The 14,674-nt window shown below is 37.8% G+C and overlaps 1 protein-coding gene and 1 long non-coding RNA gene across 6 annotated transcripts in view; one reads left to right on the top strand and one right to left on the bottom strand.

Moving 5' to 3' along the window:
- The first annotated feature begins 2,100 nt into the window (after window positions 1–2,100).
- LOC103142097 (voltage-dependent T-type calcium channel subunit alpha-1H-like) overlaps window positions 2,101–14,674 on the top strand; it is a 37,175-nt gene continuing 24,601 nt past the window's right edge. Inside the window, exons 1-12 of one of the 5 annotated variants that reach the window (XM_007557970.2) lie at window positions 2,101–2,232; window positions 5,484–5,538; window positions 6,929–7,101; window positions 7,286–7,379; window positions 7,475–7,599; window positions 7,777–7,865; window positions 8,822–8,981; window positions 10,067–10,361; window positions 11,312–11,404; window positions 12,411–12,568; window positions 13,843–13,897; window positions 13,978–14,103. In XM_007557970.2, coding sequence (XP_007558032.1) covers window positions 6,956–7,101; window positions 7,286–7,379; window positions 7,475–7,599; window positions 7,777–7,865; window positions 8,822–8,981; window positions 10,067–10,361; window positions 11,312–11,404; window positions 12,411–12,568; window positions 13,843–13,897; window positions 13,978–14,103 — 1,341 coding nt within the window. In that variant the 5' untranslated portion in view covers window positions 2,101–2,232; window positions 5,484–5,538; window positions 6,929–6,955. Of the gene's footprint in view, window positions 2,233–4,782; window positions 4,978–5,209; window positions 5,356–5,483; window positions 5,539–6,928; window positions 7,102–7,285; window positions 7,380–7,474; window positions 7,600–7,624; window positions 7,663–7,776; window positions 7,866–8,821; window positions 8,982–10,066; window positions 10,362–11,311; window positions 11,405–12,410; window positions 12,569–13,842; window positions 13,898–13,977; window positions 14,104–14,674 lie in introns of those variants that run through there. The other 4 variants (XM_007557971.2, XM_016674282.1, XM_016674283.1 and 1 more) reach the window with 4 other exon arrangements.
- Window positions 2,209–6,833, bottom strand: LOC107836859 (uncharacterized). Its single transcript, XR_001662829.1, has 4 exons — window positions 6,223–6,833; window positions 5,879–6,161; window positions 3,539–3,545; window positions 2,209–2,219 (listed from the first exon to the last, which is right to left on the bottom strand). It is a non-coding gene; the product is annotated as an uncharacterized LOC107836859 (long non-coding RNA).

Here is a 14,674-nt window from a genome sequence, read left to right as displayed (position 1 = left end):
CGACTTGGCGCACCAGTAAAATACTTTTAGCAAACATATGTTTGTTACATTGGAAACAATTTTTAAAAAAAAAATGGAGACAGAAGGTAAAAATTTGTCATTCGCTGTCAAATGTGAAATCTACAGGTGTCCAAAATCTTTGAAGACTGTGTGCAATATGAAAAATTCAAAATTATATTTACTTAAGGGGATTGGCTGCTGAGCCCAGAGTGCCTGATCAAAGTATTTTACAAACTGCTGTAATGGAGGAACATTTACATCATGTATTGTAATCTCTAAGAAAAAAGAATGAAAAAACAGAGGGTTTGTATGAAATAATAACTTAAACAGCTTTAGGTCAGTCATGTTGCTGGTTTCTCATTTGTTATTAGGCTGACTTCCCACCGCGTACTATTAGAGGATTCCCAAAATATAATATTAAAAAAAAAAAACCCTGGTGCTCATTTTAATCCCTGCTGTGAGCCTGGCGCCTAAAGTACAGCTTGAAAAGTTCATTTTTACTTTAGATTGATGGCTAGAACCTCCCCTTCCCCTTGATAAACATGAAGCCATTTCTTCCATAAAGGCTGAACACATCAGTTCTTTAATGAATGTCATCATGGCAACAGCTTCAGCTACCACAGCTAATAATATTCACACCTTATAAAGCTGCTGATTTCTTATTGCGCTCGGCTGTCTCTGTTGGCTGTCAGCAGAAAGCGGCCCCGCATAATCACTGCTAATAAATTAAGCCCAATAGAACTGTCACATCTCATTTGGACTCATTTGCACATGATTGTGTTTGTTTATGTTCAGTCTGGTAGAAGGAGAAAAAAAAAAAGAAGCAGAAGCTTTGACTGGCAAATGGCTGGAATTAATGAATTTCACTGCTGCCCCTCCTCGGCGTCCTCTCCCCAAACCCCCCCTTCGCTTGCAGGAGAAATCAAACTCCTTTGCCAGAAACTCGACATGATGAGCGATCCTGAGTTGAACACAGCTGTCAGACGTCTGCAGACGTTCTGCTTTGATATGCTCTATGTGTGTTTTGGAGTTGATGACTCCCTTGGATGATTAGTGTGGTAAAAAAAAAAAAAAAGGAGACAGCTGCCAGGAGAAAATGATCAGGCTAAAGATGATGACAGACATCAGAGTGAATAGCGGATAGAGGAAAAAAAAAAAAAAAAAAAGGAGACAGCTGCCAGGAGAAAATGATCAGGCTAAAGATGATGACAGACATCAGAGTGAATAGCGGATAGAGGACTGCTCGAGCTCCAAACGACACCCCCTTTCATTGGGGTGTCCAAACCCGCTGAACCTGTAGCCAACATAGAATTTAGATAGCAAAATAATAATGCAAAACCTGGAAGTCCTATTGACATTTATTTGAGGCATTTTAGATTTTTGTTAACATTTCTAAGTATGTGTCGGTTTCATGAACCTTGCGATTTATTGTAGAAAAATGATGAAGCGCATATTATTCTGCAAATAGACATAGTGAAGAGAGGATACGTAGGGAATGTTGTGAGATTGATGTTAATTTTTAATTGAGAAAGGATGTGATATATGGATGTGGAAATAAAAGGATAATATTACACATATAGGCATGGCAGTTTCAGAATATTTTAGCAATATTTTGACAAAATATGATTTTTTTTATTTGTCCATTCATTTGGTATCTCTGTGGTATAAAATTGTAGTCAACATAAAAAAAAAACAATAAAAAAAAAACAATTTAAACTAGGGAAATTAAAACACAATAAATTGACACCACAGGTAGATATTACCATTTGAACATATTTTTGGTAATTTATTTGATAAATTATCTTATCAATAAAAACTGTTTTTGTAACTTTAACATCACATACGTTTTTTGTTATTTATTTATTTTTTAAATTAGGTCGATGTTGAAATAAAATCCTTTGCCCCTGCCATGTTTGCCAAATTTAGCTAAGTTGTTATGATTGTTGAGGGATTCAGACAGATCTGCAGACACACGTTTAGAAAATTCCACAAATGTTCTAAAAGGGACAATCTGGGTATGGAGGATAAAAGGTGAAGGTGCTCAAACCCCGCCCGCCACCCCCTGCACGTGCCTGCTCTGCTGTACACGGAAATCACCATGACAACTACAGACTTAACCGGCTTGATTTCTATTATGTGTTTGTTTTTTGATACTCGCAGGAACTTTGAGATAGTTAATTCTGTCCACAATTTAAGTGCCTGTGCGACCAAAGAATCATCTCTTCTTGTCTGGTAAGTGTAGAGCTAATTACAACAGGGATTTAATTTGAAAATGTATCTGTTAACCAGCTAATGCTAATGTGTGCAGTCTGTTGCGGTTACTCCTGCTCGCCTTCTTACATTTGAGTTTTCCTACTTTAATTTTGTTTTTGAACGTAGCCGTGAAGCTCCATTTCTAGCATACTGGTGCAAATAAATAACTACATTTCTTTCACTCTGCCGGGTACAACAACTTGGTCGCATTGCTCACAGCCTGGATCAGCTGGTTGCGCGAAAGCCGCAAGGTGTCGAGAGCCACAGAAATTCCCGAAGAGACCTGGAGAAGGACGCAGCAGGGTTGTTGGGGAGGAGGCAAATAGCAAAGGAAAAAAGATTAAAAAGAGAGAGAGAGAGAGAGAGACAATGGAGGCTTATTGATAAGAGGCTATATAAGCAGTTTCTCCCCTCCGTTGCTATGGGCAACGTAAGGTCGCTCGTTAGCAAGATGGACATAACAGCGCCAGCCAGAAGTCAGAGCCGAGAGTATAGTTTGATGTGCTTTACGGAGACATGGCTGCACCAGGATATTCCTGACGACAATGTTTCCATTATGGGTCAGCAGATGGTTCGGGCGGACTGAGAGACTGATTGGGGCTTTTCGTTCTAGTGAACAACCGTTGGTGTAATCCTGCTCGTGCTGCCATCAAGGAGCGAATCTGTTTCCCGGACATTGAACTTTGCGCTGGTGGTCTACCTCCACCACTTTTACAAAGCTCTCCCCTTAGGCAGATCCTATTGGTCTGCTCTATGTAGTGAAATTTATTGGAAACTAGGATGGTTGATCAGAGTATCAACCTTTCGGACCACTCAGGTCTTCTGGTTCCGTTCTGCTCTGCAGCCCCAGAACCAAAACCAAACACAGAGAAGCAGGATTCAGCTTCTAAGCACCTCAAATCTGGAGCAAACTTCCAGAAAACTGCAACAACAACAACAACAAAAAAAAGCTGAAATGCCGAGTTCCTTCAAACCAAGTCTTAAAACCCACTTATTTAGAAATGCCTCTGAGTAGCAGTAACTGGAAAATTGATGACTATATTTGATGATTTTGGTGAAGGCATTTGACAAAATTTAATATTTATTTCTTGTTTTATAATTGATGATTATGTGATGTAAAGCACTTTGAACTGCCTTGTTGTTGAAATGTGCTACAAATAATCTTGACTAGGAGAAAAATACTCTATTAACCACAAGGTAAAGGACATTCCCTTCAAAATTTTACACTACACTTATCCAGTGAAAAAGACATTAGAATAACTTAAGCTTGTAATTAATTGATTACTCTTCTTCTTGTGAATCCCATGTTGAAACAATTGCACGTTTATTTTTTTCAATGTGAACGCAGTAAGATATTCATTCTCAATGAATAGAAGACGGCTGAGATTGCAACAGGGATGAGGTGAGAACAATACAGAGGTGCTTGAAGGTGAAGATCAGAAGAGCTAATTGTTCTGGTGGAAATTCCACCTTCACACCTCATCCGCCCCTCTTCTACTGTGTGCCCCTGCCCCAAGCCTGCAGCTGGTCACCTCTTGTCAGAAGACAAGTGGTGAGACTGCACTCTGGCTAAGATGCAGGCCCTGACGGTGTGATCCCAAGGTTGCTCAAAAAGCCTGTGCCACTCAGCTCTGTGGAGTACTCCATCTTCAACATGAGCCTTTGTCATTCCAGTGCGGAAGACGTTGTGTCCCTGACCTCCGAGGAATATAGCTCTCCAGGGTTTTCAGTCATGAACTTGGACTTGTTCTAGAGCAGCTTTTGGCCAAACCACACCGGGAACTCTTGGAGTTTGCTTGGAGTTGAAGATGCCATCATCTTCCTGCTCAACCATGTGTACACTCACACGGACCAGTCAGTGAGCATTGTGAGAATTATGTTTTTCACTTCTCCAAAGCATTCAACACCATCCGTTTGGCTCTACTGGGTGAGAAGCTGTCGGGGATGCAGGTGGATCCCCCCCGCCTTGAGTTTTGGATTGTTTACTGTCTGACTGGCTGGCCACAGTTTGAGCGTCGTAAAGCGTGGAGGAGGTTGTGTGGAGGGAAGAGGAGTGTAGGAGAGAGCTGTGAGGGAGGGATATTGGGTCAGAGGGCTGGTATGGGATAGAAGTGAAGGAAAGGGGCCAAAGTGGCAGAGTAACTGCAGGCATTCCTCCACCTGGCTGCAACGGGGATTGCGAAGTGAGGAAGATGCACTGAGGGAGAACAAGAGTCAGTGACAGTGGAGGGCGTAGCTAAAACTATCAAAAAGGACAATTATTGGGTCAGAGTACCAGTGGGTGTTTCATTTGTGTGACTTTAAGGAATACAAATTTTTTCTTGCATTTTATTGAAAATTTTAACTTTTGTTTTCTTCAGTTGAAGTAGTTTGTTTATACTTCTTGAATTTTCAGGACTGTTAAAACGCATCTGCCTTTCACAGAACGTCCATGTTTCCTTAAGTATCTTAGATTGGATTGTGTTCCCGGAAATGGTTCTGAAGACACTTTTTTATTTATTTATTTATTTATTTTTTGTAGACTGTGCTTGTTTATTGTCTGTGTAAAAACAATATTTGAAAACATAACAGAATGTTTAAGATATCAGATATGACACGGACATTGCCACGACAACAACAGACTTAACTGGCCAGATTTCTATTGTTTGTTTTTAAATTAATTGAATTAGTTGATTTTGTCCAGACTTTCAGTGTGGGACCAAAGAAGCCCCCTCTTCTTGTCTGGTAAGCGTAAAGATAATTAAAACAGAGTTTTAATTTGAAATTGTATCTGTTCAATAGTACACTGACTATTAAGGTCTGTTACTGGGTGAGGACACAAGTGGATGTTTTATTTATTTATTTTTTATATCATTTTAGAATTTATAAGTCTGAGTAACATTTTTATTGTATTTTATTGTAATTTCCTTTTAAAAATGAGCTTTCTTTAGATGTAATAATTTGTTTATATGTTTCAGGACTTTTGAACTTGACCCATATATGATAGAAAACACACAGGGGTTCCCAGGACGCCCCGTTTTTGTCCGCTAAGCAAAAATCTTTTGTATTTTAGATTGGATTTATGTCCTGAAGATGGTTCTAAAAATAAAATAGTGGAGACAAGTGTGTATTTTCTTTGTTATAAAAAAAAATGGTTAAAGTACCACACTATTGTGCAGATATGGTAATTACCACGACGACGATAGGCTTAACTGACCTGATTTCTACTGTTTGTTTTTAAATACTTGCAGGAACTAACTGAGATAGCTGTGTTCAAACTTTCAGAGAATCCTCTCTTCTTGTCTGGTAAGTGTAAAGATAAAAAGGGATTTAAAATGTACCTGTCAACCAGTTCATGCTAATTTATAATCTGTCATGTTAAAAACAAATGGGTAATTTATGCATATTCTAACATATTACCAATTACTCTTATTACAGTAAAATTACTTCAAGTCTTTAGACAAAGCGTTGATATTTTTAAGGAATACAAATAATTCCAAAATGAAGCAAGCTATGTGATAGTTTTATATGCTGAGTTGTGCATAGGGCTTGATAAAGAAGGTTGGTTCCGTTCTGTGGAAACTTTGGAGATAACGATGCAAAAAAGTCAAGAAATTTATGGACAACCCTGACCAATCCTCTTCACGAGACTGTCTTGGGAAAACGGAGTGTCTTCAGTCAGAGGCTTCTTCAAATTCACTGTAATACAGACCGTTACGATAGTCGTGACCATCGTGACACTTTGCGGACTTCAAATTAATGAGCTACAACAACATATAATTTGGGATCAACAAAGTCTTTTTGAATTTGAATTTAAACATGAGGTTAACAAAATAAGCAAATGACAAAATTAGAATATTAGAATAAAAAAGACTTGACGTTCTTCCCTGCACGTTGGAGCTCCGCGTGGTTTCACCCAGTCAGTCAATCTGAGATTAGAGTGTGCCAGCCAGATTCCATGGCTTCACCCAGCTAAAGGGACTCTCCCACAAGTTTGACAGAATTACATTTGTTCAAAAGCTAACTAAAAATGTGTGCTACAATTATAACGAATGTATTTTAATAATATCAAATGAAAATACAAACAAAAAACAATGTATTTGTGCTGCAGTGGGTGTGATAAGGTGGCCATTGAAGCAGTCCACCTTAACAAGAGGACCACAGTTAATATTCAGCTTGACTTGAGTTTCATTTGTTTTCACATATAAATATTGGTTATCTTGGACTTTCTAATAACCCAAAGCTGCATATGGTGACTATGAAGGTCATATGATAACTAGGACCAATTGGAAAGTATGTATGATTGAATTGAAATTATAATAATTATTTTTGTGATAAAGTTCCTTAAGACGACATTTTCACTACATAAATAAGCTGAAATGCATTATTGGGCCAGAATACAAGTGGAGGTATTGTTTGTGTTTTTTGATCAATTAAAAGTCTGAATAATGATTTTTTTTTGTAGTTAAATATATAAATAAAAATTATTAATTCATCATTTTTATATTTCTTTAATTTAGCAGGACTGTTCAAATTGATCCAAATATGTTGAGACACACATGCTTTCACATAATGTCCTGTTTCTTTCGCTAAGCACATGTCTTTCTGTGTCACTCTGAGGTACATCCTCCCAGATTAGGCCTACTTGATAAAGCAGGGCGCCAGTACCAGTATCTCTATTTTTACTGCAACACAGGGACAAGCTCAGCTGCTGCACGTCACTATGACTGAGACCGATGACCAACTGATGACCGAGTGCAGTGCAACAGTCATCACACCATTACCAGAAAACAGGGAGCCCACATCGGCCGTGGAAGAGTCAAGTGGCACAACCTTCCATCGGTTCTGCATTAGGTTTCTCTTTAGCCAATATCCATTGATAATTACTTCAGGTGACATTTGTGTCAAATAACAAGTGTTCTTTAATTTAACCTATCTAGCACTACTCTCCATTTTTCTTTAGACTAATCAGGCTGCAAGTTGTAAGTTGTAAGTCTCAACCTCTGTTGCGATTTGAATAATTTTATTAGGTTTTGTCCTTAACTTCACACACTTGGCCAGGCTATCTGGCTCTTTTGGTCATAGGGATTGGCTGTGTTATTCATGGAATTTACCTGCCTTGCACAGACGACCATCTCATGCAAAAGGTGAGCGTTACAGCTGAACTCATTTAGTCGCTTGCATCCATGAACTGTAGTCACTGTCTGCCAGTAATGCATGAATTTCACTTGTTTCCAATCAGGTTGCATCCCGCATGATGCTCGCCTACTTCTTTGGGGAGCTGGTAATCAGAGTGGAGGCGCTGGGCTTCTCAGGATACTTTTCATACAACTGGCACAGATTCGACATCTTTGTTATTTGTGTAGAGTTAGTAACCCTATAAGACTCAGGTCAATTTTGTGTCGCAATGTCAACCATGTCTGAAACAAAGTAAATGTTTCAGACATGAAACATGTCTGAAACATGTTTCATGTTTCAGACATGACGGAACATCAAAATCCTCCATAATATATATATTTTTTGTGTTTGCTACTTTCTCCTCAGGCTTGTAGACTTAATTCTTGAACTTTGTGAGATACACCTATCACTCTCCTATTCAGTTTCCCCATTGCGACTGTTGAGCAGAATTGAAGGTAATCTTGATGGTCACTTGGACATTTACCGTAGTCTGCACACTTTACTGCATGGATGCAAAGCAATACTGGTCAGCATTCCTATACAGTACGGACGGATGAATAGATGGATTTTATTTAATATTTTTCTGGAATCCGTCCATCTGTCAGATTTCACATTTAAAGTGAAATAACTAAATTTATATGGGATTTTCACATGAAATATGTCTGCCAGTTTTTTTTTTTTTTATTAGATTGTAGTAAAGTAAAATAAAATTTAACCGATGCCAGTCTATCGGTTACAAATTGCTTCCAGAGGGTCAGTTCACATCTTATAGGGGCAGCATTATGTAAAATCAACTTTTTTGAGCTTTTTCATCAAAAACCTTGCTCTGATTCTTTCATGCATGTTTGAGAAATCCCTTAATCTCTTGTGGCAAACATTCAGCTGTGCAAAACACCCGAGTGGACCCGGCGCCGCCTTCGAGCTCGAGCTGCAGTTTACGAGCTTCCAAGCTTCTGCCGCACAGAGCAAGCCCTCCCCTGTGACTTCCCCACTCAGCTCCTTCAGCAGCAATTACCAAACACCTGGTGAAACTGCACGTCTCATTATACGAGCAACTTCTCAGTGAAGCGCTGGTAAAAAAAAAAAAAAAACGTTAAGGGATTAATAGAGGAGCAGTGTTGAGGCTTCGTAAAGGCAGAGCATTGGAAAGAGCAGGGCTTTCTTAAAAAAGACGAGGGCCCAATTTCAAGGCGTCAAATTACGATGTCAGATTAGGTCATGTTTGACTTATACAGGATTTTTATAACAACTGAAGGTTACATAGACATAGACACTTGAATGTTATCTAAGATGATAACTACGTAGATGAAAAACACATATTGCTGCCCCTTTAAAGCTGAACATGGAACCATAGATATCTATGGTGAGACAAAAAAACCTGAAGCTTATCCAGTTGTCTTTACCTCTGCAGAGATGCGCAAGTTGGTGACCATGCTCGTGGGGATCCTGCCCATGCTGGGAAATGTAATCTTACTCTATATACTCGTCATATACATCTTTGCCATTGTGGGAGTCCAGCTGTGGGCGGGGGACCTGCTTTACCGCTGCTTTTTGCCAGATGAGATGCTTGCGTAAGACACCTTCCAGAATGTTTTTTTTTTCCTCTTCTCTCCTGCCTTCATTAAACTCTTTGGGACTATTCAGTCAGTGAGATGATTCACCAGTTTAAAACTTTTTGATTTGTCCCTGACGTCTCTCACAGATCATCAGAAGAGCTAAATGAAGATTGCTCATAGTACCAAAAGAGTGTCAATCCGATATAAAAAAAAGAGACAAGAATAATTATTATGTCATAATGTGAACAAAACAAGAAATAATACTATTAAATGAAAGGCAAAAACCTAAATTTAAGTTGTGAAAACTGTGCATTGAAGCTAGGGTTGGGTTAATTGTTATGAGTCAATTACCGAAATAATCGTCAACTAATTTAGTAATCGATTAATCATTAACTTTGGTATACAGATTGTAAAACATGCCAATTGCTGAAAGAACAGCACCCTCAGAGCTGTTATTGAGCCAAAACTGTGCAAAGACTAACTATAAAAGAACATATGCAACCAAGGACACCTCAGGTGTCATAGTTTTAACTTTAAGGTTAAAATTCTGTAAAAGTAAATAAAGAAATAAATACAATTCCTAAAACTGTATTGATATTAGGTGAAGAAGAAAGGACTGAGGTTCACGCATGTTGATCTCAGACATATTTTGTCAGCTGTAGATGGAACAAATGATCATATTCCCACTGAAAGACTGATATGTTAATGCATTTTAGGCAATATAATCTTTATTTTCTTATTTAAAAATACTGTACTATAATATAACCTCTGCTTAAGTGGTTGAATGAAAAATCTGCAGCATGTACCAATTTTTAAAAAATCTGATTACTCGATTAATTGCCCAATAATTGATGGAATAATCGATTGCTACAATAGTTGCTAGCTGCAACCCCGTAAAATAGTTGCGTCTTTAATAGACCCCAATATCCTGCTGGTTAATCTTTCATTACCACACCAATCATTTTGAACTCTGAAGGTTGATAGCCTCTGCCACTGAGAAAAAATAACTTTTCAATGGACAACAAGGCCATACTTCAGAAATATGATTCTTTATATATATATATAAAATTTGAATCTTTCATGTGCTTCTATTAACACAGAATGTACAGCAACTTAACTCCGAGCTACGGGTCCGTCCCTGGCGAAAGATTTCCCTTCATCTGTACCCTCAGCGAAGGCATGCGGTTCTGTAGAGACATACCTGCCAGTCGTGAAGGCGATCTCATCTGTACGTTACCCGCTCCCCACCTGGATCCACTTGCTTCAACCCGTAACGGTAGTCAGTGTGTTAACTGGAACGCATACTACAACATATGTCGTATTAGTGGACAAAACCCGAACTTGAACTCTATAAACTTTGACAACATCGGCTACTCCTGGATTGCCGTTTTCCAGGTGAGTTCCAGATATTTCCTCTTATTTGTCACTCTGTCACTTTGTCCATATACACTATGTTGTCAGAAGTATTAAATGCTCTGAATTCACACACGTATCAACCTGAGTGACGACCTTTTCTCAATCCGTAGAGGTCAAAATGCTGTCTGCCAGCCCCCTGCAGTTTTAACAGCTTCAGGGTTTAGGGGTTTGTTTATTGTAATGTTTGACTATAGTTCCAGGAGTCTATTTATGATTTTGGAAGAGAACATTGTTTTACTCAGGCCAGTCAACCTCTTGCACACTAAATGTAGTCCTCCGTGTCTTTATTGACCTTGCATTGTATTCAGGTCATATTGAAACTAGAGGGTTCATCCCCAGAGCTTTCCTGAAGATTTGGATGCATCAAATTCTGCAAAATATCTTGGTGTGCTGAAGCACTCTGCATAAGGTTGACACTATGGTCTGGTTCCACAGACAACATCCAAGGACAGAGTTCACTGAGCTCCTGATAGATACATTCTTTTACCAATGTTTGTAGAAGCAGTCTCAATGTCTAGTTGCTGGTTTCTGAATTTAATGATTTGGATGGGTGAGTGAATACTTTGAGCAATATAGAGTGTATACCATGAGCCAAATTAGACAAGCGGACTTTGGTACTTGTAACTGTTTGCTTTTTAATGTCTAGCTCAGAGTGGACCACTTCAAGATTTGCATTTATCTGCAGACATGCAAGGTTTAAATTATAAATACTGTAAACTTTACCAAAGGATGATCTGAACTACACAACTACCTAATCTGTCCTGTCTTGTGACTGGACTTCTGTGTGCTCATCCAATTTTTTTTTATAACTCTGACCCACCAGATCTTGTTTTCATTCCATCTTACCAGAGAGTCAATTCACATTTCAGACATTTTTTTTTTGTGCTACATTTTTCCCTTTATTTTTTTCTGTGTCTTTTTCTCTTCAGTCCGTCACACTGGAAGGCTGGTCTGACATAATGTACTATGTGATGGACGCACACTCCTGGTGGAGTTTTGTGTATTTCGTCGTCCTCACAATTGTAAGTTTCTGTCTGTATGAGCTGGCAATCTATGGAGTCTCAAAAAAGCCTCAGGGCAAAAGGTTGTAGAGAAAATGGACATTTCGTATGCAATGCTCAACAACTGAGATTTCCCCGTCTGTAAATGATTTGTTATGTCATTTTTTTGTAGATTATAGGGTTTTTTTCTTTTCTTGTTTTTTTTTATTTTAACCTCACATTAGTATTGCAATAAGTTTTATGTTCCATTGCAATAAATTAGCAAATACACCCTATTTTGTATACAGACAGTACTAACAAATGCTAATTTAAAAGGACACACACGTACACCTTTAAAGAGCGTGCTTATACATTCTTAACTCTTTGGTTAAAATGAATGTGTTAACTGTGTATTCATAGAACTCCAAGTGACAACAGCCCATTATTAACTATTCAGGTAAATAAACACAAAAAAGACACAATCAAAACTGTCAGATGGCTTTATTACCCCACGAAAATAACAAAAAAACATTAGCTGAATAATTAGGATGCATTTTTTCCATACATACATCTAAAAGCTTTTCAAAACCTTGTATTGTAGCAGAAGTACTTTCAGTATTCAAGATGCTGCATGAACAGACCAGTAAATATATTATTGCAAGAGAACGCAAAACACATTGCAAGGGAACTCAGAAGTATTGCATGGGAATGCAATACTTTTGCAAGGGAATGCAGACTTTTCTTTGCTAGAGAATGCATAACTTTTGTGAGGTTTTTCTTAACCATAATGTCCACAGTCATTTAAACTTTTGCCATCGGAAGTTCAAATGTATGTGTACCACAACTAAAAGCGATGGCTGCTATTACCTAGCTGGGTACAGTATATTTGTAAATCACATAATAATGTCTCTGTTTGTCTTTTGTAGTACCTTTTTCAAAGTACAATTACTGTGGATTGGCCCCCACAAGAGCAAACTGAATTGAATGGCACAGTTAATATAGCATACAAGCTACAACCTAATTACTTGTTGTTTATGTCTTAATCCAGCTCGGCTCCTACATCATAATGAACACATGTGCCGTTGTTATTGCCACCCACTACTCAGATGCCATGAAACATGAGCCTGGAAGGAGGTTTCCTGGAACTGTGAGCTTCCGTGAAGTTTGGCATGGTATAAAGGCAAGGATTTCAACACTCGTCTCAAGGTTAGAGTTACATAAATAGTTATATAAATCTTCCTTTAATTGTAACAAACATCGAGGATGTGTTTTAAGGGCCAAAAATCTACAACCGTCTGAAACACTCAGACAAAAAAAGAGAACTTATCATCTTAGAAATATAATCGTTTGTAAATAGATGAATAAAGGTCATTTATTTACTCCAAGAGTTAAGGAATAAGTAAATAAATAATCTAATAAATAATAATTGTCATTTAAACTCAAAATTTGTTATAGTATAAATTAATATTTTGTAAATAAAACATCATTCTTTCAATATTTATTTAATAGTTTATTGGTTCCTGTCAAAAATATGACATAAATAAATAAATGAAAATAAAATAAAAGTTCATGAACTTTGTAACTGACAGCCATCTTGGCAGGGAGTGGCTACTGAGTTGCTATGAGAAGAATAAACGAGCCACAAGCTTACAACTAGCTCTCAGGTCATTCCTAGGCAGCTTATAAACAATATAAGAACATTACAACTACTTGAATACTACACTCATCTCAGTGTAAGAATGAGATGAATGTCATTGATATTTACTTTAGTACTGATGTAGCAAAATTAGCTTAGCTATTTTAGCTTTTATTTGCGAGATGGACATGTAGTCTATGTGGACATTACTACTAGGGGTGCACAGATTTATCCGCCAACCGATTTATAGCCAAAGATTTCCTTACTTTTGGGAGATCAGTGATCAGCCGATGCTTACAGCGGGTAGGAGACGTATTCAGACCCCGTTAATTTTGTTCACTCTGTGATTCACCCCAGCCATTTGCTAAAATTAAAAAAGTTTATTTTATTTCTCATTAATGTACACTCAGCTGCGGAGCCCTCTAGGAGAAATGGGGATTTTTTTTCTTTTGCTTTACCTTGCAATGATGTACTAATCAGTTCATGCTGCATAACTGAATACTGTTAGCCTTTCTGATGTGGCCATCATACTTTCTGCTATAACATAAGGCTTTCGTGAGGTTTTTCCATGTATCTTAATATCTCGTTTTGATCTAAAGTTTTATATATTTTTCTTTAGGATAGAAATGCACCAGAAACCTATGATAGGAACAAAACCTTTACATAAGTAGGAAAGAAAGAAAAAGATACATCCAAACTATTTGGACTATTTAAATGAAACTAGTTTCTGTAAAGGAAGGAATTTCAGGAGCACTCAATATGTAGAATGAGTTCAGCTTGAAAGCAAGCACTTCTTGGTTCTTAGGGAATTCATGTTGCTCTTATTGTTCCCTTTAATTGTTAGAGTGAGTAGCATGCTGGGCTCCCACCATCACCACATAGAGGAATCATCACTGCTGGTAAATAAATTCCCACCAACAAAGTTTCTTCTTTTTTTTTGATCTACTACTAACCAGGGCCTGACTCTGTTTTCCACCAGGGCCGGTGCTGGCTGCCTATCCGTAGGAAGCTAGAGATGCTCGTGACAGGGACATACTTCAACAGGTTTATCACAAGTGCTATTCTGCTTAACATCCTCACCATGGCCATCGAGCACCATGACCAGGTAAAATGTTGGCATTTTTACATATTTTGAAATGTTTTTGGCTACATGTGCAATATTTAATATGAATTGTGATTCTGAGTCACCATTTTTTTGTTTGCTTTATTATTTTTGAAAAGGAGTATTTTAAGCTCTGCCTCTCACACTTCTTCATAGGAGTTTCAAGCTGCCTTGTTTCTCCACTAGGGATGCACCAATTCACTTTTCCCACTTCCTGTACTGACGCAGATATCTGAGATTTAGTTTCGGCCGACACTGATCTGATACAAAAAAAAACACACTTCGCTGTATTGACTTAAAAAGTTGTGCTTTTTAAACACAGATATAAATGTATTGACTTACAAATTTATTTGATAACTCTGCACTGGTTCAGCACATTTAAATATACCAATTGCTTCACAGGCTTGGTCAAACATGTAAAAACAACATAACTTTAATTTGTTCAGTCGCAAATCAATCAGTTTGTACTGCTTTTAATATTGGTTAAATTTATTAAGTATTTAATATCTAGGTGTTTTTATGGGAATATGGATCTTTCAGATCAATTTGAGAAGTACCGTATTTTCCGCACTAT

Source organism: Poecilia formosa, unplaced genomic scaffold, assembly GCF_000485575.1.
Source record: "Poecilia formosa unplaced genomic scaffold, Poecilia_formosa-5.1.2 Scaffold93, whole genome shotgun sequence".
NCBI lineage: Eukaryota > Metazoa > Chordata > Actinopteri > Cyprinodontiformes > Poeciliidae > Poecilia > Poecilia formosa.
This window is presented reverse-complemented; position numbering and strand designations above follow the sequence as displayed.